The 24,696-nt window shown below is 46.4% G+C and overlaps 1 protein-coding gene across 1 annotated transcript in view; it reads left to right on the forward strand.

Moving 5' to 3' along the window:
* Positions 1 to 24,534, forward strand: part of LOC149970073 (coiled-coil domain-containing protein 146-like) — a 59,474-nt gene extending 34,940 nt beyond the window's left edge. Inside the window, exons 11-20 of the mRNA XM_090228661.1 lie at positions 1,264 to 1,352; positions 3,108 to 3,272; positions 3,473 to 3,548; positions 7,123 to 7,271; positions 8,208 to 8,436; positions 18,095 to 18,223; positions 18,513 to 18,650; positions 20,961 to 21,062; positions 23,101 to 23,247; positions 23,625 to 24,534. Of these exons, the coding sequence (XP_090084787.1) occupies positions 1,264 to 1,352; positions 3,108 to 3,272; positions 3,473 to 3,548; positions 7,123 to 7,271; positions 8,208 to 8,436; positions 18,095 to 18,223; positions 18,513 to 18,650; positions 20,961 to 21,062; positions 23,101 to 23,247; positions 23,625 to 23,825 (1,425 nt within the window). The 3' untranslated portion in view covers positions 23,826 to 24,534. The remainder of the gene's footprint in view (positions 1 to 1,263; positions 1,353 to 3,107; positions 3,273 to 3,472; positions 3,549 to 7,122; positions 7,272 to 8,207; positions 8,437 to 18,094; positions 18,224 to 18,512; positions 18,651 to 20,960; positions 21,063 to 23,100; positions 23,248 to 23,624) is intronic.
* The last annotated feature ends 162 nt before the right edge of the window (positions 24,535 to 24,696 follow it).

A 24,696-nucleotide genomic window follows, 5' to 3' on the forward strand; every position in this document is an offset into this window, starting at 1 on the left:
TGTGAACGTGTGCTACATACAGCTCTCGCTTTGATCTCAAAACAAACACATCTACTCACCACCACTCATGTTGTAAACACAGTCCAGTTCAAAGTGAATGGCACAGATCCATATATAGCAATGGCCATTTGCATATAGACCTGAGATAACACACAACATGAGATAACATACAACATGAGATAACACAGAACATGAAATAACAAACAACCTGAGATAACATACAACATGAGATAACACACAACATGAGATAACACAGAACATGAAATAACAAACAACCTGAGATAACACAGAACATGAGATAACACACAACCTGAGATAACACACACGGTCTGAGTTAAGTAACACACACATTGTGAGGTAATATGTCCACAGGTAATCCAAATAACAACAGCGACATGCCTGAGGTAACAGACCTGAGGTAACAGACCTGAGGTAACAGACCTGAGGTAACAGACCTGAGGTAACAGACCTGAGATAACATACAACATGAGATAACACACAACATGAGATAACACAGAACATGAAATAACAAACAACCTGAGATAACACAGAACATGAGATAACACACAACCTGAGATAACACACAACCTGAGATAACACACACGGTCTGAGTTAAGTAACACACACATTGTGAGGTAATATGTCCACAGGTAATCCAAATAACTTGAGCAACAGCGACATGCCTGAGGTAACAGACCTGAGGTAACAGACCTGAGGTAACAGACCTGAGATAACATACAACATGAGATAACACACAACATGAGATAACACAGAACATGAAATAACAAACAACCTGAGATAACACAGAACATGAGATAACACACAACCTGAGATAACACACAACCTGAGATAACACACACGGTCTGAGTTAAGTAACACACACATTGTGAGGTAATATGTCCACAGGTAATCCAAATAACTTGAGCAACAGCGACATGCCTGAGGTAACAGACCTGAGGTAACAGACCTGAGGTAACAGACCTAAGGTAACAGGCCTGAAGTAACAGACCTGAGATAACAGACCTGAGGTAACAGACCTGAGTTAACAGCCCTTTGCTGCAATCATTTACTACAGCTACAGTAATCACTTACAGTGTAGCTTCAGCATGACTCTGGTAATGGTTTCCATAGTGACATGTTGATGTTCTCAACAAAACAACAATACACACGAGCTAAGACTTTCTTGCACTCTGGGGAAAGTTGACTCATCAGTTTTTACTAAGAAGATAAGAAAGATCATGTATTATTTTAATGTATCAACAGCAAAGATACCATCGCATCAAGCAAGAGTTGAGAGGCAAGAGTCTGGTGATCCATGAACTCAAGAAGCAGAACCAGGAGGTCCAGTCCAGGTAGCTCTCACTGCTGAATGAAGACCTTAACGCCTAGCCTTAACCCTTAACCTGTAACCTTAACGCCTAGCCTTAACCCTTAACCTGTAACCTGTAACCTTAACGCCTTAACCTGTAACCTTAACGCCTAGCCTTAACCCTTAACCTGTAACCTGTAACCTTAACGCCTTAACCCTTAACCTGTAACCTTAACGCCTAGCCTTAACCCTTAACCTGTAACCTGTAACCTTAACGCCTTAACCCTTAACCTGTAACCTTAACGCCTTAACCCTTAACCTGTAACCTTAACGCCTAGCCTTAACCTGTAACCTTAACACCTAGCCTTAACCCTTAACCTGTAACCTTAACACCTTAACCCTTAACCTGTAACCTGTAACCTTAACGCCTTAACCCTTAACCCTTAACCTGTAACCTTAACGCCTAGCCTTAACCTTTACCTTAACCCGTAACTCTAACCCTAACCTTAACCCCTTACCTTAGCCCTAACCTTAACCTGTAAACCTAACCCCTAACCCTAACCTTAACCCCTTACCTTAACCCCTAACCTTAACCTGTAAACCTAACCACTAACCCTAACCTTAACCCCTAACCTTAACCTGTAACCCTAACCTTAACCCCTAACCCTAACACCTTAACCCTTACCTTAACCCATACTCCTAACCTTAACCTGTAACCTTAACCTTAACCCCTAACCCTAACACCTTAACCCTTACCTTAACCCATACTCCTAACCTTAACCTGTAACCCTAACCTTAACCCCTAACCCTAACACCTTAACCCTTACCTTAACCCATACTCCTAACCTTAACCTGTAACCCTAACCTTAACCCCTAACCCTAACACCTTAACCCTTACCTTAACCCATACTCCTAACCTTAACCTGTAACCCTAACCTTAACCCCTAACCCTAACACCTTAACCCTTACCTTAACCCATACTCCTAACCTTAACCTGTAACTCTAACCCCTAACCCTATCGCCTAGCCTTAACCAATAACCTTAACCCATAATCCCTAACATTAACCCCTAACCTTAACCCTTACCTTAACCACTAATGCCTTAACCCCTAACCTTAATGCCTAATCTTAACCCCTAACCCTAACCTTAACGCCTAGTGTAGCTAACATCAGCCACCTAGCTAACCTAGCTTACTTTTGTTTCTTCATAACAAATTGGAATTTGTTAGGAAGAAAATTGTGTAATGGATACGGAATGTGTTATGAAGAAGGAAATCGTGTGCCTGTCACGAATGTCGAGTAAGTAATTTGTGTGTATTTCATGATAATCTGTGATAGTGTGTTGACGACCTATGAGTGACTGCTGCTGCTCCAGAACTAGGTGGTTTGATCCCCAGGTATTTACCAAGCGTGTTGAGATCAGTATCCCAGAGTACCATTGGTACCACGCAGTGTCTTTAAATAAGGACCAGTTCAGACATACCTGGAAAATAACGTGTCTGGGTGGCTAAGGATTTGAATGCCTAACTTCGGTATTTAATTTCGGTATTTCCTCGGTGCCAACTCTCTCTTTGTCTCTCGCCCTGTGTCTTTTTCGCTCTCTCTCTCTCTCTCTCTCTCTCTCTCTCTCTCTCTCTCTCTCTCTCTCTCTCTCTCTCTCTCTCCCTCCTTCCCCCTCTCTCTCTCTTTCTCCCTCCCTCTCTCTCTCTCTCTCTCTCTCTCTCTCTCTCTCTCCTTCTCTCTCTGACTCTCTCTCTCTCTCTCTCTCTCCTTCCTTCTCCCTCCCTCCCTGCATCTAGGCTTGGTGTGTTTGCCAAGCTGTACGACAACATCAAGGGTGATAGGAACAAGTGTATGAACCTGATCCAGATGGCCTCCCAGAGAACGTCTGAGATGAGAGAGAAGTTCAAGATCCTGGACAACGAGATTGAGATCCTCAGAACCAACGCCAGCAACAAAGAGAAGTGAGAGAGAGAGATAGAGAGAGAGAGAGAGAGAGAGAGAGAGAGAGAGAGAGATAGAGAGGACATCCCCTTCCTCAAAAGAACATTCAGACGTTCACCACCCTGTTTTGATGTAAAACGATTAACATCCTGTGTGTGTGTGTGTGTGTGTGTGTGTGTGTGTGTGTGTGTGTGTGTGTGTGTGTGTGTGCGCTCCTCAGGCTGCTCCAGAAGTCCCGTCTGAAGCACTTCCACAGCCACACCATCAGAGACAGCCTGAGGAACGATATCTCCAAGGTGATTTATCCTACCTGATTAATCAGGAAATCCTAGGGTTATGATGTTTCTCTGTTCTGATCCCATCTCCAAGGTGACCTGGGTTATGATGTTTCTCTGTTCTGATCCCATCTCCAAGGTGACCTGGGTTATGATGTTTCTCTGTTCTGATCCCATCTCCAAGGTGACCTGGGTTATGATGTTTCTCTGTTCTGATCCCATCTCCAAGGTGACCTGGGTTATGATGTTTCTCTGTTCTGATCAAGGTGACCTGGGTTATGATGTTTCTCTGTTCTGATCCCATCTCCAAGGTCACCTGGGTTATGATGTTTCTCTGTTCTGATCCCATCTCCAAGGTGACCTGGCTTATGATGTTTCTCTGTTCTGATCTCATCTCCAATGTGACCTGGGTTATGATGTTTCTCTGTTCTGATCTCATCTCCAAGGTGACCTGGGTTAGGGTTATGATGTTTCTCTGTTCTGATCCCATCTCCAAGGTGACCTGGGTTAGGGTTATGATGTTTCTCTGTTCTGATCTTATCTCCAAGGTGACCTGGGTTATGATGTTTCTCTGTTCTGATCTCATCTCCAAGGTGACCTGGGTTATGATGTTTCTCTGTTCTGATCCCATCTCCAAGGTGACCTGGGTTATGATGTTTCTCTGTTCTGATCTCATCTCCAAGGTGACCTATGTTATGATGTTTCTCTGTTCTGATCCAATCTCCAAGGTGACCTGGGTTATGATGTTTCTCTGTTCTGATCTCATCTCCAAGGTGACCTGGGTTATGATGTTTCTCTGTTCTGATCTCATCTCCAAGGTGACCTGTGTTATGATGTTTCTCTGTTCTGATCTCATCTCCAAGGTGACCTGGGTTATGATGTTTCTCTGTTCTGATCAAGGTGACCTGGGTTATGATGTTTCTCTGTTCTGATCCCATCTCCAAGGTGACCTGGGTTATGATGTTTCTATGTTCTGATCCCATCTCCAAGGTGACCTGGGTTATGATGTTTCTCTGTTCTGATCTCATCTCCAAGGTGACCTGGGTTATGATGTTTCTCTGTTCTGATCCCATCTCCAAGGTGACCTGGGTTATGATGTTTCTCTGTTCTGATCCCATCTCCAAGGTGACCTGGGTTATGATGTTTCTCTGTTCTGATCTCATCTCCAAGGTGACCTGGGTTATGATGTTTCTCTGTTCTGATCAAGGTGACCTGGGTTATGATGTTTCTCTGTTCTGATCCCATCTCCAAGGTGACCTGGGTTATGATGTTTCTCTGTTCTGATCCCATCTCCAAGGTGACTTGGGTTATGATGTTTCTCTGTTCTGATCCCATCTCCAAGGTGACCTGGATTATGATGTTTCTCTGTTCTGATCTCATCTCCAAGGTGACATGGGTTATGATGTTTCTCTGTTCTTATCCCATCTCCAAGGTGACCTGGGTTATGATGTTTCTCTGTTCTGATCTCATCTCCAAGGTGACCTGGGTTATGATGTTTCTCTGTTCTGATCTCATCTCCAAGGTGACCTGGGTTATGGTTATGATGTTTCTCTGTTCTGATCCCATCTCCAAGGTGACCTGGGTTAGTGTTATGTTGTTTCTCTGTTCTGATCCCATCTCCAAGGTGACCTGGGTTAGGGTTATGATGATTCTCTATTCTGATCTCATCTCCAAGGTGACCTGGGTTATGATGTTTCTCTGTTCTGATCCCATCTCCAAGGTGACCTGGGTTATGATGTTTCTCTGTTCTGATTAAGGTGACCTGGGTTATGATGTTTCTCTGTTCTGATCTCATCTCCAAGGTGACCTGGGTTATGATGTTTCTCTGTTCTGATCCCATCTCCAAGGTGACCTGGGTTATGATGTTTCTCTGTTCTGATCCCATCTCCAAGGTGACTTGGGTTATGATGTTTCTCTGTTCTGATCCCATCTCCAAGGTGACCTGGATTATGATGTTTCTCTGTTCTGATCTCATCTCCAAGGTGACCTGGGTTATGATGTTTCTCTGTTCTTATCCCATCTCCAAGGTGACCTGGGTTATGATGTTTCTCTGTTCTGATTTCATCTCCAAGGTGACCTGGGTTATGAGGTTTCTCTGTTCTGATCTCATCTCCAAGGTGACCTGGGTTATGGTTATGATGTTTCTCTGTTCTGATCCCATCTCCAAGGTGACCTGGGTTAGTGTTATGTTGTTTCTCTGTTCTGATCCCATCTCCAAGGTGACCTGGGTTAGGGTTATGATGATTCTCTATTCTGATCTCATCTCCAAGGTGACCTGGGTTATGATGTTTCTCTGTTCTGATCCCATCTCCAAGGTGACCTGGGTTATGATGTTTCTCTGTTCTGATTAAGGTGACCTGGGTTATGATGTTTCTCTGTTCTGATCCCATCTCCAAGGTGACCTGGGTTATGATGTTTCTCTGTTCTGATCCCATCTCCAAGGTGACCTGGGTTATGATGTTTCTCTGTTCTGATCTCATCTCCAAGGTGACCTGGGTTATGATGTTTCTCTGTTCTGATCCCATCTCCAAGGTGACCTGGGTTATGATGTTTCTCTGTTCTGATCCCATCTCCAAGGTGACCTGGGTTATGATGTTTCTCTGTTCTGATCTCATCTCCAAGGTGACCTGGGTTATGATGTTTCTCTGTTCTGATCAAGGTGACCTGGGTTATGATGTTTCTCTGTTCTGATCCCATCTCCAAGGTGACCTGGGTTATGATGTTTCTCTGTTCTGATCCCATCTCCAAGGTGACTTGGGTTATGATGTTTCTCTGTTCTGATCCCATCTCCAAGGTGACCTGGGTTATGATGTTTCTCTGTTCTGATCTCATTTCCAAGGTTACCTGGGTTATGATGTTTCTCTGTTCTGATCCCATCTCCAAGGTGACCTGGGTTATGATGTTTCTCTGTTCTGATCTCATCTCCAAGGTGACCTGGGTTATGATGTTTCTCTGTTCTGATCTCATCTCCAAGGTGACCTGGGTTATGGTTATGATGTTTCTCTGTTCTGATCCCATCTCCAAGGTGACCTGGGTTAGTGTTATGTTGTTTCTCTGTTCTGATCCCATCTCCAAGGTGACCTGGGTTAGGGTTATGATGATTCTCTATTCTGATCTCATCTCCAAGGTGACCTGGGTTATGATGTTTCTCTGTTCTGATCCCATCTCCAAGGTGACCTGGGTTAGGGTTATGATGTTTCTCTGTTCTGATCTCATCTCCAAGGTGACCTGGGTTATGATGTTTCTCTGTTCTGATCTCATCTCCAAGGTGACCTGGGTTATGATGTTTCTCTGTTCTGATCCCATCTCCAAGGTGACCTGGGTTAGGGTTATGATGTTTCTCTGTTCTGATCCCATCTCCAAGGTGACCTGGGTTATGATGTTTCTCTGTTCTGATCTCATCTCCAAGGTGACCTGGGTTATGATGTTTCTCTGTTCTGATCCCATCTCCAAGGTGACCTGGGTTAGGGTTATGATGTTTCTCTGTTCTGATCCCATCTCCAAGGTGACCTAGGTTATGATGTTTCTCTATTCTGATTCCATCTCCAAGGTGACCTGGGTTATGATGTTTCTCTGTTCTGATCCCATCTCCAAGGTGACCCTGGTGCTTCATGAGATGAGACAGAAGAGGGAGGAGCAGAAGCTGAACTTGGGCCGGCTGACCCACATGATCAACTACCATGAACAGAACCTGCTACAGATGAGGAAGAGCCACGACAACGCCGTGCAGAGTCGCAATGACAGGTGAGTCTGGTAGTTTGTCTGTTTGTCTGCCTGTCTGTCTGAAGAGGGAGAACCATGACGCGGCCATGCAGAGCCTCAATGACAGGTGAGTCTGTCTGTCTGTCCGAAGAGGGAGAACCATGACGCGGCCACGCAGAGCCTCAATGACAGGTGAGTCTGTCTGTCTGTCCGAAGAGGGAGAACCATGACGCGGCCATGCAGAGCCTCAATGACAGGTGAGTCTGTCTGTCTGTCCGAAAAGGAAGAGCCAAAACACGACCATGCAGAGCCTCAATGACAGGAGAGTCTGTCTGTCTGTCCGAAGAGGAAGAGCCAAAACACGACCATGCAGAGCGGCAATGACAGGTGAGTCTGTCTGTCAGATGAGGAGGAGCCAAAGCACGGCCATGCAGAGCGGCAATGACAGGTGAGTTTGTCTGTCAGATGAGGAGGAGCCAAAGCACGGCCATGCAGAGCGGCTATGACAGGTGAGTCTGTCTGTCAGATGAGGAGGAGCCAAAGCACGGCCATGCAGAGCGGCTATGACAGGTGAGTCTGTCTGTCAGATGAGGAGGAGCCAAAGCACGGCCATGCAGAGCGGCAATGACAGGTGAGTTTGTCTGTCAGATGAGGAGGAGCCAAAGCACGGCCATGCAGAGCGGCTATGACAGGTGAGTCTGTCTGTCAGATGAGGAGGAGCCAAAGCACGGCCATGCAGAGCGGCTATGACAGTTGAGTCTGGCTTTCTGTTGATCAGTTTGCACTGTCCACATGACCACCAACCAAGATTCTACATATGAGATAGGGTAAGGCAGCTATTGCTTACGACTAACTACAGGCAACGATGCTGAACAATGTGGGCAATTGGGCGGCTACTGATGGTATTTGACCTATCCTCATCCCTACTTTACAATTTGGTAGCTCTCTCAGTTGTTTCTCTCTCTCTGTCTCTGGCAGAGGGGTACAGTTGCTGGAGCGTGAGGAGGAGATGTGTATTTTCTACGAGAAGGTGAATGTTCAGGAGGGCCTGATCAGAGACGGTAACATAGAGATGCAGGCGCTGGAGGAAGAGACGCGCTGCCTGCAGATGATCACCAAGGAAGAAGGAAGACAGACAGCCCTCAGCAGGAAGCTGGTGCCCTGCCAGAGGAGACTGAAGGGAGAGAGCACCATGCTGCAGATACAGGTACATTAGAAGCCTGGGTCATATTCACTAAGGCAAACCGTTCCAAAACGCTTTGCAAAAGAAAAAGAAAAAACAAACCTTTTCTTATTGGTTAGTTCAGCTAGTCCCTCCCTGTTTCAGTCAGTTTTCTTCCGTTTAATGCCTTGTGAATACGACCCTGTTGTCTGACGTCAGATAACACTGGACTGTCAGTCGAAGGGCAGGTCTCAGCATCTGACGGGAGGAAATGGATAGGAAACTCTGAGAACTGGTTGCTAACTCTGTGGTACTGTTGTACGGCAACATGGCTGCCCTCGCCAACATCTCTGACTGGAGAGGACTGTAGCCTAATGGGTAGCTGACTATATGCCTCCTCAGATAGCTTCTCCATGACACCATCTGCCAGTAGGGACCTGACAAGGACACCCTGGAGAAAATACACTTAAAGACATGCTCCGGTACTTTGTATCCAGCGGTTCTGAAAGTAGCACCCATGAGTCAAAAGTGGTCCCCAAAAATGGTGTACTACTATATGTGCAGATATGTGCACCACGTCATTGCTCTCTCTCTCTCGCTCTCTCTCTCTCTCTCTCTCTCGCTCTGTTGTGTGTGCGTCACTCAAATGGCGCAGGACTGAAGCTCATTGGCTGAAACTCGATTTGCTAAGGGTCTGGCCCACATGGGTGGGGGGGGGAATGTAGGGAAAATGGCACAGCACAGCTTCCAGAAATCAGTCGCTTTCGTGGCTAATTAAGAGAGTAATCTGCTCATAGATTGTGCATGTATGAACTACATATTGATACATCTGGCCCAAAGCAGGTGGTTTAAAAAATATTTACTAGTCACCAAAGTTCCGGAGCATATCTTTAATGGATTCAATAGCTCAGCAGTGGTGGCTGGTGGCACTCTAAATCAGAGGATGGGCTGAACGGATTAAACACATGGTTTCCATGGTTTCCTTGTGTGTAATACCATTTCATTCTTCCATTCCAGGCATTATTATGAGCCGTCCTCCCTTCACCATCCTCCTGTGATGGTCAGTGCTCAAAGGGTTAGAGCAATGCTATTAAAAACATTCAGCGGGATCCCATTTTTTCAGACAGAATTTCTCACGACTCCATCCAAGGCCAAATCTTAAACCTTAAAATCTGTACATTTAGATTTTTATATCAACAAATAACCTTAAATTCATTGCATTTTCTTATCAAAGTGAAAAGAAACCAATAAATAATTTTACTCAATAAATTATATTTTTAAAAAACGTATAACAATAATCTGTATATATATTTTTGGGGGGGAGACCCCACTGCAGTTCCACCATGACCCCACTAGTGGTTGCAACCCTGACTTTGAATACCAGTGGGTTAGAGGGGAGGTTCATTAGCTACAGTGCCAATGTAACCGATCATATAACCCAAACACTGTCACAAAGGCTAAGTCTGAGAGAGACAGCCTCTGTTGCCTCATCAGACAGGTGGTATTTGAGCTTTAATTTCCTGACCTCACCCATTGCTCTTAGTTACTGTAGTTAGTTTTTTACTAAGGGTGAATGAATTCAGAACTGTTCTATGATTCCGTGCCTCGGTTGTTCCTCGGCTGAATAGGTGACCTTTGTCGTTCCATAACCTGGCACTTTTATAGAGACATTCCTCTCTCTGTCTACAAGCCAGACAGGCCAGCATTGGAGCCGGGGCCGGAGCTGAGGGTTGAGGCCTGGGTTGGGGTGGCATTGGAGCCGGGGCCGGAGCTGAGGGTTGAGGCCTGGGTTGGGGTGGCATTGGAGCCGGGGCCGGAGCTGAGGGTTGAGGCCTGGGTTGGGGTGGCATTGGAGCCGGGGCCGGAGCTGAGGGTAGAGGCCTGGGTTGGGGTGGCATTGGCCCACTGCTCTTTACTGGAATCCATCCATAATGACCAACAGGCAGTGGATGTCCCCTGATGGCCCCAATGTCTCTGTCTGGATTCTGGAACCTGGCCCCAATAACTAAGGGGCAATGGCTTCTTATGGTGCCAAGTCTCACAGGGCTCTCAGTGCCCACTGGAGAGGATGGGTGGAATTGGGACCAAGTCTCACAGTGCTCTCAGTGCCCACTGGAGAGGATGGGTGGAATTGGGACCAAGTCTCACAGTGCTCTCAGTGCCCACTGGAGAGGATGGGTGGAATTGGGACCAAGTCTCACAGGGCTCTCAGTGCCCACTGGAGAGTATGGGTGGAATTGGGACAGACTCCTCAACTCTCCAATCCCCGCTCAGCTGCTTTCTGACAGTGGGAAATTCTACCATAGTTTTGTCCTATTCTGTTGCCTTCCATCCATAAATCAGTCAAGCCATTCATCCATCTATCCCATCCACCCCTCTGTTCCTCAGCTGTGCTGTTGGCTATGTGGTTTAGACAGTCAGGCAGGGGAAGACTGTGTGATTTAGACAGTCAGGGGGAGACTGTGTGATTTAGACAGTCAGGGGGAGACTGTGTTTTAGACAGTCAGGGGGAGACTGTGTGATTTAAACAGTCCGGGGGAGACTGTGTGATTTAAACAGTCCGGGGGAGACTGTGTGATTTAGACAGTCAGGGGGAGACTGTGTGATTTAGACAGTCAGGGGGAGACTGTGTGATCTGTGTGATTTAGACAGTCAGGGGCGACTGTGTTTTAGACAGTCAGGGGGAGACTGTGTGATTTAAACAGTCCGGGGGAGACTGTGTGATTTAAACAGTCCGGGGGAGACTGTGTGATTTAAACAGTCCGGGGGAGACTGTGTGATTTAGACAGTCAGGGGGAGACTGTGTGATCTGTGTGATTTAGACAGTCAGGGGCGACTGTGTTTTAGACAGTCAGGGGGAGACTGTGTGATTTAAACAGTCAGGGGGAGACTGTGATTTAGACAGTCAGGGGGAGACTGTGTGATCTGTGTGATTTAGACAGTCAGGGGAGACTGTGTGATTTAGACAGTCAGGGGGAGACTGTGTGATTTAAACAGTCAGGGGGATACTGTGATTTAGACAGTCAAGGGGAGACTGTATGATTTAGACAGTCAGGGGGAGACTGTGTGATTTAGACAGTCAGGGGAGACTGTGTGATTTAGACAGTCGGGGAGACTGTGTATTTTAGACAGTCAGGGGGAGACTGTGTGATTTAAACAGTCCGGGGGAGACTGTGTGATTTAAACAGTCCGGGGGAGACTGTGTGATTTAGACAGTCCGGGGGAGACTGTGTGATTTAGACAGTCAGGGGGAGACTGTGTGATCTGTGTGATTTAGACAGTCAGGGGTGACTGTGTTTTAGACAGTCAGGGGGAGACTGTGTGATTTAAACAGTCCGGGGGAGACTGTGTGATTTAAACAGTCAGGGGGAGACTGTGTGATTTAAACAGTCCGGGGGAGACTGTGTGATTTAGACAGTCAGGGGGAGACTGTGTGATCTGTGTGATTTAGACAGTCAGGGGCGACTGTGTTTTAGACAGTCAGGGGGAGACTGTGTGATTTAAACAGTCAGGGGGAGACTGTGATTTAGACAGTCAGGGGGAGACTGTGTGATCTGTGTGATTTAGACAGTCAGGGGAGACTGTGTGATTTAGACAGTCAGGGGGAGACTGTGATTTAAACAGTCAGGGGGAGACTGTGATTTAGACAGTCAAGGGGAGACTGTATGATTTCGACAGTCAGGGGGAGACTGTGTGATTTAGACAGTCAGGGGAGACTGTGTATTTTAGACAGTCAGGCAGAGACTGTGTGATTTAGACAGTTAGGGGGAGACTGTGTGATTTAAACAGTCAGGGGGAGACTGTGTGATTTAGACAGTCAGGGGGAGACTGTGTGATTTAGACAGTCAGGGGAGACTGTGTGATTTAGACAGTCAGGGGGAGACTGTGTGATTTAAACAGTCAGGGGGAGACTGTGATTTAGACAGTCAAGGGGAGACTGTGTGATTTCAACAGTTAGGGGGAGACTGTGTGATTTAGACAGTCAGGGGGAGACTGTGTGATTTAAACAGTCAGGGGGAGACTGTGTGATCTGTGTGATTTAGACAGTCAGGGGAGACTGTATGATTTAGACAGTCAGGGGGAGACTGTGATTTAGACAGTCAAGGGGAGACTGTGTGATTTAGACAGTCAGGGGGAGACTGTGTGATTTAGACAGTCAGGGGAGACTGTGTGATTTAGACAGTCGGGGAGACTGTGTATTTTAGACAGTCAGGCAGAGACTGTGTGATTTAGACAGTTAGGGGGAGACTGTGTGATTTAAACAGTCAAGGGGAGACTGTGTGATTTAGACAGTCAGGGGGAGACTGTGTGATTTAAAAAGTCAGGGGGAGACTGTGTGATTTAGACAGTCAGGGGGAGACTGTGTGATTTAAACCGTCAGGGGGAGACTGTGATTTAGACAGTCAAGGGGAGACTGTGTGATTTAGACAGTCAGGGGGAGACTGTGTGATTTAAACAGTCAGGGGGAGACTGTGTGTTTTAGACAGTCAGGGGAGACTGTGTGATTTAGACAGTCGGGGAGACTGTGTATTTTAGACAGTCAGGCAGAGATTGTGTGATTTAGACAGTTAGGGGGAGACTGTGTGATTTAAACAGTCAGGGGGAGACTGTGTGATTTAGACAGTCAGGGGGAGACTGTGTGATTTAAACAGTCAGGGGGAGACTGTGTGATTTAGACAGTTAGGGGGAGACTGTGTGATTTAGACAGTCAGGGGGAGACTGTGTTTTAGACAGTCATGGGAGACTGTGTTTTAAACAGTCAGGGGGAGACTGTGTGATTTAAACAGTCAGGGGGAGACTGTGTGTTTTAGACAGTCAGGGGGAGACTGTGTGATTTAGACAGTCAGGGGGAGACTGTGTGATTTAGACAGTCAGGGGGAGACTGTGTGATTTAAACAGTCAAGGGGAGACTGTGTGATTTAGACAGTCAGGGGGAGACTGTGTGATTTAAAAAGTCAGGGGGAGACTGTGTGATTTAGACAGTCAGGGGGAGACTGTGTGATTTAAACCGTCAGGGGGAGACTGTGATTTAGACAGTCAAGGGGAGACTGTGTGATTTAGACAGTCAGGGGGAGACTGTGTGATTTAAACAGTCAGGGGGAGACTGTGTGTTTTAGACAGTCAGGGGAGACTGTGTGATTTAGACAGTCGGGGAGACTGTGTATTTTAGACAGTCAGGCAGAGATTGTGTGATTTAGACAGTTAGGGGGAGACTGTGTGATTTAAACAGTCAGGGGGAGACTGTGTGATTTAGACAGTCAGGGGGAGACTGTGTGATTTAAACAGTCAGGGGGAGACTGTGTGATTTAGACAGTTAGGGGGAGACTGTGTGATTTAGACAGTCAGGGGGAGACTGTGTTTTAGACAGTCATGGGAGACTGTGTTTTAAACAGTCAGGGGGAGACTGTGTGATTTAAACAGTCAGGGGGAGACTGTGTGTTTTAGACAGTCAGGGGGAGACTGTGTGATTTAGACAGTCAGGGGGAGACTGTGTGATTTAAACAGTCAGGGGGAGACTGTGTGATTTAGACAGTCAGGGGGAGACTGTGTGATTTAAACAGTCAGGGGGAGACTGTGTGATTTAGACAGTCAGGGGGAGACTGTGTGATTTAGACAGTCAGGGGGAGACTGTGTGTTTTAGACAGTCAGGGGGAGACTGTGTGATTTAGACAGTCAGGGGGAGACTGTGTGATTTAGACAGTCAGGGGGAGACTGTGTGATTTAGACAGTCAGGGGGAGACTGTGTGTTTTAGACAGTCAGGGGGAGACTGTGTGATTTAGACAGTCAGGGGGAGACTGTGTGATTTAAACAGTCAGGGGGAGACTGTGTGATTTAGACAGTCAGGGGGAGACTGTGTGATTTAAACAGTCAGGGGGAGACTGTGTGATTTAGACAGTCAGGGGGAGACTGTGTGATTTAGACAGTCAGGGGGAGACTGTGTGTTTTAGACAGTCAGGGGGAGACTGTGTGATTTAGACAGTCAGGGGGAGACTGTGTGATTTAGACAGTCAGGGGGAGACTGTGTGATTTAGACAGTCAGGGGGAGACTGTGTGATTTAGACAGTCAGGGGGAGACTGTGTGATTTAGACAGTCAGGGGGAGACTGTGTGATTTAGACAGTTAGGGGGAGACTGTGTGATTTAGACAGTCAGGGGGATTGTGGTATTGGCAGAGATGAAGTAAACAGCGTTCCCGATCCACCATGATGTGATCACATTAAACAACAATGTGTCACTGTGAAACATATGTATCTTATTCTCAGGCTGTTTACACTTCAGAGAGGACTGTGTCTGTTGTTAGAATGCACTTAAGATCACACAGTATAAAATATTAAAGTTTGTGTGTGAAATTCAATATACACTCTGGATAGCGTTTCCTTGACCCAAGCCAGAAGCAATCTTTACTCGCTTCCAAATAAACAATTCAACTGTTTTACAGTACAGAGATGCCCTGGTTTATCAGTGTTCTGAGGGCGGTAGGGGTTTTACAGTACAGAGATGCCCTGGTTTATCAGTGTTCTGAGGGCGGTGGGGGTTTTACAGTACAGAGATGCCCTGGTTTATCAGTGTTCTGAGGGCGGTGGGGGTTTTACAGTACAGAGCTGCCCTGGTTTATCAGTGTTCTGAGGGCGTGGGGTTTTACAGTACAGAGATGCCCTGGTTTATCAGTGCTCTGAGGGCGGTGGGGGTTTTACAGTACAGAGATGCCCTGGTTTATCAGTGTTCTGAGGGCGGTGGGGGTTTTACAGTACAGAGATGCCCTGGTTTATCAGTGTTCTGAGGGCGGTGGGGGTTTTACAGTACAGAGCTGCCCTGGTTTATCAGTGTTCTGAGGGCGTGGGGTTTTACAGTACAGAGATGCCCTGGTTTATCAGTGTTCTGAGGGCGGTGGGGGTTTTACAGTACAGAGATGCCCTGGTTTATCAGTGTTCTGAGGGCGGTGGGGGTTTTACAGTACAGAGATGCCCTGGTTTATCAGTGCTCTGAGGGCGGTTGGGGTTTTACAGTACAGAGATGCCCTGGTTTATCAGTGCTCTGAGGGCGGTGGGGGTTTTACAGTACAGAGATGCCCTGGTTTATCAGTGTTCTGAGGGCGGTGGGGGTTTTACAGTACAGAGATGCCCTGGTTTATCAGTGTTCTGAGGGCGGTGGGGGTTTTACAGTACAGAGATGTCCTGGTTTATCAGTGTTCTGAGGGCGGTGGGGTTTTACAGTACAGAGATGCCCTGGTTTATCAGTGCTCTGAGGGCGGTGGGGGTTTTACAGTACAGAGATGCCCTGGTTTATCAGTGTTCTGAGGGCGGTGGGGGTTTTACAATACAGAGATGCCCTGGTTTATCAGTGTTCTGAGGGCGGTGGGGGTTTTACAGTACAGAGATGCCCTGGTTTATCAGTGTTCTGAGGGCGTGGGGGTTTTACAGTACAGAGATGCCCTGGTTTATCAGTGTTCTGAGGGCGGTGGGGGTTTTACAGTACAGAGATGCCCTGGTTTATCAGTGTTCTGAGGGCGGTGGGGGTTTTACAGTACAGAGATGTCCTGGTTTATCAGTGTTCTGAGGGCGGTGGGGGTTTTACAGTACAGAGATGCCCTGGTTTATCAGTGCTCTGAGGGCGGTGGGGGTTTTACAGTACAGAGATGCCCTGGTTTATCAGTGCTCTGAGGGCGGTGGGGGTTTTACAGTACAGAGCTGCCCTGGTTTATCAGTGCTCTGAGGGCGTGGGGGTTTTACAATACAGAGCTTCCCTGGTTTATCAGTGCTCTGAGGGCGGTGGGGGTTTTACAGTACAGAGATGCCCTGGTTTATCAGTGCTCTGATGGCATGGGGGTTTTACAGTACAGAGATGCCCTGGTTTATAAGTGCTCTGAGGGCGGTGGGGGTTTTACAGTACAGAGATGCCCTGGTTTATCAGTGCTCTGAGGGCGGTGGGGGTTTTACAGTACAGAGATGCCCTGGTTTATCAGTGCTCTGAGGGCGTGGGGGTTTTACAGTACAGAGACAGTCAGTCAGGCAGTGAGACAGTTAACCAACCAGACAGCCAGTCAGGCAGTGAGATAGTTAACCAACCAGACAGCCAGTCAGGCAGTGAGACAGTTAACCAACCAGACAGTCAGTCACTGTCAGCCAGTCAGGCAGTGAGACAGTTAACCAACCAGAAAGTCAGTCACTGTCAGCCAGTCAGGCAGTGAGACAGTTAACCAACCAGACAGTCAGGCAGTGAGACAGTTAACCAACCAGACAGTCAGTCAGTGAGACAGTTAACCAACCAGACAGTCAGTCACTGTCAGCCAGTCAGGCAGTGAGACAGTTAACCAACCAGCCAGTCAGGCAGTGAGACAGTGACGTCCTCCAGTATGGGCCTCAGCATGCATCTCTGTTTCTCTCTCTGACTGATGTGAGTGATGTGAGGGTGGTGTGCAGAGTGATTAAATCACATAGTAAATCATCAGCCTCTAATGTAATGAAGGTCTCAGATCCAATCTCTCACTCTCACATTCTCTTGTTCTCTCTCTCTCTCACGCTCTCTCTCCCTCTTTTTCTCTGTCTCTCTCTTTCCTCTCGGTCTCTCTCTGAGGGTGGTCTCAGTCTACAGTACAGTCGTCTTTTAGTCCATCAGAGTTTGATTATGAACAGCAGAGGCATTTGAAAATCTCATTCCGTCGTTGGAGTCCATGGAGGATGTTTCTTAGAACACGTACACATTACATCACATGACAGGAAGACACCGGAGACAGAGAAGGTGTGAGCGTGCTTACTTCCACTGGACTCCGTGATCATATGAGATGTATGGTGTTAAACAGGACTAATGCAGCCACGCTCGTCCTGTCACAGACCTGCTAGGATCATCCCTCCTTCATTAAAGGCAGAAGAGAAGACGTAAAGGAGCTTCTTTTCTCTTCCTGTCTGTTGACCTCTTCTCCTCCCGATCAGCTCTGCTTCATTAGGCAGCTTCAGCTGGAAGAGAATGTGCATCACACACGCAGAAGGAGAGGGTGGTGATGTGTCTCCCGACGGGTTCATTCATACCGTGGCGTGGCGTGGAGCTCCATGCGCGGAACCATGGCTGTGTGAAAGATGTGCACATCCCAAATCTCCATTCTGGGGTCAACAGCTGAGTTACAGTAATTCTGTGAATAATGAGAAATTATATAATGGTTATCAGGATATATATATTAACTTGCAAATCATGCAGAAACAAACCCTATGAATGCTAATTGATGTAATGGTAACCAGGAAAGGAAGCCTAGTGTATCTGTTAAGCTGCTCGTCATGCTGAAACAAACCATAATGACTTCTATCATGGTGTTGTCTAACACATCATCCCAACAAAATGTAGATGATTGTGAGGTTGAGTTGGTCTCTGACACAGGAGGTTGGTGGCACCTTAATTTGGGAGGACAGGCTTGTGGTAATGGCTGGACCGGAGTCAGTGGAATGGTATCAAATACATCAGACACATGGTTTCCATGGTTTCCATTCGCTCCGTTCCAGCCATTATTATGAGCCATCCTCCCCTCAGCAGCCTCCAATGGTCTCTGAATATCCTCATGGATAATAAAAGTCCACTTCTCCCTTCTTTTCTCCTCTCCTTTCTTCTCTTCTCCTCTATTCTTCTCCTCTCCTATCTTCTCTTCTCCTCTATTCTTCTCCTCTCTTCTCCTCTCTTCTGTCTCCTCTCTTCCCTCTCCTGTCCTGTCCTGTAGCTGTCAGAGTGTAAGGAGCGTATGTTGGAGCTAGAGAAGGCCTTGGAGGATCCAGGACAGGAGAACAGGGCCAGAGAGCTGGAGGGGAACGACCCATCTCCTGTTGAACTCATCCAGAAGATAGAACAGGTAAAGCCTACAGTACTGAAGCTGCTTTACAGTCCTGCAGGCAGATTTCGGAACAGTGGGAAGGTCTGAGTCTAAACGGGCAGTGTATCTGAAGGAGACTAGGAACACAAACTATGCCACTTTTCTTGAGGGAAGGTGAAGTCATCAATCAAGATTACCACCAATGAATCACATCCCGTCGTTATAATTGATTGAGGTTGAAGGTGTGTGTGTGTGTGTGTGTGTGTGTGTGTGTGTGTGTGTGTGTGTGTGTGTGTGTGTGTGTGTGTGTGTGTGTGTGTGTGTTCAGCTGGAGGTTGGCTTGGCGGAGCGGGAAGAGCTGCTCCTGGAGAAGGACTTGGTGTTTGAGCAGGTGACCCGGCTTTCTCAGCGAATCAGAGCTAAGGCCGAGAACGGCAAGCAGGACACACTGCAGCTAGCCAAGAAGGTACACACACACACACACACACACACACACACACACACACACACACACACACACACACACACACACACAAAGGAAGCAGCTAAGAAGGCATCTACTGCCAAACTCATCTATCCACACACTCACAGTCGGGGTAGAGGATCTTGGAGCGTGGTGGCTCCATGTGCCTGGTGCAGCCTAGCAGACTGACTGCCCTCTCACCCCGGCTCCCTGCAGGGCCCAGCCCAGTGTCTCCTGGATGAAGTATCACCTGCCCACCAGGCCAAGGCTGTTAGTTATCTCAATGAGTCAATGAGCCATGTTACACACACACAGCCTCACAAAGACACACGCTCCCTAACACACACACAGCCAATGAGTCATGTTACACACACACAGCCTCACAAAGACACACGCTCCCTAACACACACACAGCCAATGAGCCATGTTACACACACACAGCCTCACAAAGACACACGCTCCCTAACACACACACAGCCAATGAGTCATGTTACACACACACACAGCCTCACAAAGACACACGCTCCCTAACACACACACAGCCAATGAGCCATGTTACACACACACAGCCTCACAAAGACACATGCTCCCTAACACACACACAGCCAATGAGCCATGTTACACACACACATAGCCAATGAGCCAAAGTTGCTGTGCACTCTGAGGCAAATCCTCTCAGCACGCTTAGATAACCTCACTGGGCCCCAGCAGCCAGCATGCCAAGCTGAGGCTCTGGGATCTGGAGGATGTTAGATATTAGTTTATCTGGAGGATATTAGATATTAGTTTGATCTGGAGGATGTTAGATATCAGTTTATCTGGAGGATGTCAGATATTAGTTTATCTGGAGGATGTTAGATATTAGTTTATCTGGAGGATATTAGATATTAGTTTATCTGGAGGATGTTAGATTGATCTGGAGGATGTTAGATATTAGTTTATCTGGAGGATGTTAGATATTAGTTTATCTGGAGGATGTCAGATATCAGTTTATCTGGAGGATGTTAGATATCAGTTTATCTGGAGGATGTTAGATTGATCTGGAGGATGTTAGATATCAGTTTATCTGGAGGATGTTAGATATCAGTTTATCTGGAGGATGTTAGATTGATCTGGAGGATGTTATATATTAGTTTATCTGGAGGATGTTAGATTGATCTGGAGGATGTTAGATATTAGTTTATCTGGAGGATGTTAGATATCAGTTTATCTGGAGGATGTTAGATATCAGTTTATCTGGAGGATGTTAGATATCAGTTTATCTGGAGGATGTTAGATTGATCTGGAGGATGTTATATATTAGTTTATCTGGAGGATGTTAGATTGATCTGGAGGATGTTAGATATTAGTTTATCTGGAGGATGTTAGATATTAGTTTATCTGGAGGATGTTATATATTAGTTTATCTGGAGGATGTTAGATTGATCTGGAGGATGTTAGATATTAGTTTATCTGGAGGATGTTAGATTGATCTGGAGGATGTTATATATTAGTTTATCTGGAGGATGTTAGATTGATCTGGAGGATGTTAGATATTAGTTTATCTGGAGGATATTAGTTTATCTGGAGGATGTTAGATATTAATTTATCTGGAGGATGTTAGATATTAGTTTATCTGGAGGATGTCAGATATCAGTTTATCTGGAGGATGTTAGATATTAGTTTATCTGGAGGATGTTAGATATTAGTTTATCTGGAGGATGTTAGATATTAGTTGGATCTAGAGGATGTTAGATATTAGTTTATCTGGAGGATGTTAGATATTAGTTTATCTGGAGGATGTTAGATTGATCTGGAGGATGTTAGATATTAGTTTATCTGGAGGATGTTAGATATTAGTTTATCTGGAGGATGTTAGATATTAGTTAGATCTAGAGGATGTTAGATATTAGTTTATCTGGAGGATGTTAGATATTAGTTTATCTGGAGGATGTTAGATTGATCTGGAGGATGTTAGATATTAGTTTATCTGGAGGATGTTAGATATTAGTTTATCTGGAGTATGTTAGATATCAGTTTATCTGGAGGATGTTAGATATTAGTTTATCTGGAGGATGTTAGATATTAGTTTATCTGGAGGATGTTAGATATTAGTTTGATCTGGAGGATGTTATATATTAGTTTATCTGGAGGATATTAGTTTATCTGGAGGATGTTAGATATTAGTTTATCTGGAGGATGTTAGATATTAGATATTAGTTTGATCCGCCGACTAGAGAAACTTTTCAAATATCATGTCAGTCTGGCTGTCTATCTGTCAGTCTGTCAGGCTGTCTGTGCGTTAACCAACCCCCTCTCTCTCCTCTCTCTCAGGTGAATGAGTTGCAGGGCCGTATCAAGGAGTCAACCAGGAGGATGATGGCCGTGGTGTCTGAGTTGTCGATGCGCCAAGCCAGCGCCATGACCCTGCAGCAGGTAAAAAGGAGACTATTTTAGATTGACCAGCATTTCCTAGTCTGGTGGACCCATACTGTAGACCCCTGTAGCCAACTGGGACCAGGCTAAGGTCAAGTCTAAGGATTATACTGTAGATCCCTGTAGCCAACTGGGACGAGGCTAAGGTCAAGTCTAAGGATTATACTGTAGATCCCTGTATCCAACTGGGACCAGGCTAAGGTCAAGTCTAAGGATTATACTGTAGATCCCTGTAGCCAACTGGGACCAGGCTAAGGTCAAGTCTAAGGATTATACTGTAGATCCCTGTAGCCAACTGGGACCAGGCTAAGGTCAAGTCTAAGGATTATACTGTAGATCCCTGTAGCCAACTGGGACCAGGCTAAGGTCAAGTCTAAGGATTATACTGTAGATCCCTGTAGCCAACTGGGACCAGGCTAAGGTCAAGTCTAAGGATTATACTGTAGATCCCTGTAACCAACTGGGACCAGGCTAAGGTCAAGTCTAAGGATTATACTGTAGATCCCTGTAGCCAACTGGGACCAGGCTACGGTCAAGTCTAAGGATTATACTGTAGATCCCTGTAGCCAACTGGGACCAGGCTAAGGTCAAGTCTAAGGATTATACTGTAGATCCCTGTAGCCAACTGGGACCAGGCTAAGGTCAAGTCTAAGGATTATACTGTAGATCCCTGTAGCCAACTGGGACCAGGCTAAGGTCAAGTCTAAGGATTATACTGTAGATCCCTGTAGCCAACTGGGACCAGGCTAAGGTCAAGTCTAATGATTATACTGTAGATCCCTGTAGCCAACTGGGACCAGGCTAAGGTCAAGTCTAAGGATTATACTGTAGATCCCTGTAACCAACTGGGACCAGGCCAAGGTCAAGTCTAAGGATTATACTGTAGATCCCTGTTGCCAACTGGGACCAGGCTAAGGTCAAGTCTAAGGATTATACTGTAGATCCATGTAACCAACTGGGACCAGGCTAAGGTCAAGTCTAAGGATTATACTGTAGATCCATGTAACCAACTGGGACCAGGCTAAGGTCAAGTCTAAGGATTATACTGTAGATCCCTGTAGCCAACTGGGACCAGGCTAAGGTCAAGTCTAAGGATTATACTGTAGATCCCTGTAACCAACTGGGACCAGGCTAAGGTCAAGTCTAAGGATTATACTGTAGATCCCTGTAGCCAACTGGGACCAGGCTACGGTCAAGTCTAAGGATTATACTGTAGATCCCTGTAGCCAACTGGGACCAGGCTAAGGTCAAGTCTAAGGATTATACTGTAGATCCCTGTAGCCAACTGGGACCAGGCTAAGGTCAAGTCTAAGGATTATACTGTAGATCCCTGTAGCCAACTGGGACCAGGCTAAGGTCAAGTCTACGGATTATACTGTAGATCCCTGTAACCAACTGGGACCAGGCTACGGTCAAGTCTAAGGATTATACTGTAGATCCCTGTAGCCAACTGGGACCAGGCTAAGGTCAAGTCTAAGGATTATACTGTAGATCCCTGTAGCCAACTGGGACCAGGCTAAGGTCAAGTCTAAGGATTATACTGTAGATCCCTGTAGCCAACTGGGACCAGGCTAAGGTCAAGTCTAAGGATTATACTGTAGATCCCTGTAGCCAACTGGGACCAGGCTAAGGTCAAGTCTAAGGATTATACTGTAGATCCCTGTAGCCAACTGGGACCAGGCTAAGGTCAAGTCTACGGATTATACTGTAGATCCCTGTAGCCAACTGGGACCAGGCTAAGGTCAAGTCTACGGATTATACTGTAGATCCCTGTAACCAACTGGGACCAGGCTAAGGTCAAGTCTACGGATTATACTGTAGATCCCTGTAACCAACTGGGACCAGGCTACGGTCAAGTCTAAGGATTATACTGTAGATCGCTGTAACCAACTGGGACCAGGCTAAGGTCAAGTCTAAGGATTTCCAACTTTTACAACATCAACCTCTTTCCCTACATCGATCTACCCCAGCACAAATATCCTCCTAATAATCTTCCTCTTCCTGACATTCCATATTGCGTTGATCCCACCCCTGTCAGGAGCTGAAGGAGAGGGAGCTGTTCCTGGACACCTGCCACCGGCGCCTGGACCAGGGTCTGCCCCCCTCTGAAGACCTGGAGCAGGAGTGGCAACACATCCTCAGGGATGAGCAGCGCAGACAGGCCGACCAGCAGGAGAAAGACAGGGTCAGTCACCCTCCATGACCCTCTACCACAGGACTTTGAATTCGGGATAATTAATGGAGGAATTCATAAATGTTGAACTTGATGCTGAACTTTTGTACTTCTACACTGATAAGTTAACACTGCATTTAACACTTTGACTGTCTGGCAATCAGATAGAAAAGTTTTATGTAGAAATAGGCGTGCCTCTCTGACATGTAGCGAATGGGGAATCTTGTCAGCTCTATTCATGGTATCTGGCATCTGCAATGTTCAGTAGAATGAACACTGTTCTCTCCAGTACATTTCTAGATACTCTTTTAGATGTACAGTATACCATGAGTTAAATACCAGTATATGGTATACTATGTTGAGGACCTGGATTCTCTCCTCTGTTATAGCTGGTGGAGGAGGAGGAGAGGTCCCAGCTCCCTAGTGGGGTGTACACCACGGCCGAGGCCCGACCCAACGCCTACATCCCCCTGGGGGACACCCTGCCCCTGCCCAAGCCCTACGGAGCCCTGGCCCCCTTCAAACCCTCCGAGCCCGGCACCAACATCAGACACATTCGCAAGCCTGAACCAAAACCCATTGAGATATAGACCTGGACCAAACCCATTGAGATATACTGTAGACCTGGACCAAACCCATTGAGATATACTGTAGACCTGGACCAAACCCATTGAGATATAGACCTGGACCAAACCCATTGAGATATACTGTAGACCTGGACCAAACCCATTGAGATATACTGTAGACCTGGACCAAACCCATTGAGATATACTGTAGACCTGGACCAAACCCATTGAGATATAGACCTGGACCAAACCCATTGAGATATACTGTAGACCTGGACCAAACCCATTGAGATATACTGTAGACCTGGACCAAACCCATTGAGATATACTGTAGACCTGGACCAAACCCATTGAGATATACTGTAGACCTGGACCAAACCCATTGAGATATAGACCTGGACCAAACCCATTGAGATATAGACCTGGACCAAACCCATTGAGATATACTGTAGACTTGGACCAAACCCATTGAGATATACTGTAGACCTGGACCAAACCCTCTAGTACTACGTCTAACCCACCTAGATCTATCTGGGACTATAGAGTGACAACATACATTTAATCAACATTTAATTCAGTTAAATTTCTGTTGGCACTAATAGCACTCCATATGAGATACTCAGGTTACCAGTGACAGGACAATATTTATAATCTAGGAGTGTAGCAGCCAATCATCACAGGGCCTTTAGAATCTCAACACAAGCTCATTAAACAGCAGGTATATTTGAACCTCGTCTGCTGTCTTGATCCTTTTTCCTTCCTGAGAAGCGGAGCAGGGAGCGTGCCATGCATCTGGGTTGGATTTCTGCTGAAGTCAGAGGCACGAGGTCTTACTGGCAACACTGTAGCTGTTTCTATTTACCCTCCTCCAGTAACCTAGACCTCACAGAGAATC

Source organism: Oncorhynchus mykiss, unplaced genomic scaffold (assembly GCF_057628025.1).
Source record: "Oncorhynchus mykiss isolate SJ-2025 unplaced genomic scaffold, ASM5762802v1 scaffold96, whole genome shotgun sequence".
NCBI classification, from domain to species: domain Eukaryota; kingdom Metazoa; phylum Chordata; class Actinopteri; order Salmoniformes; family Salmonidae; genus Oncorhynchus; species Oncorhynchus mykiss.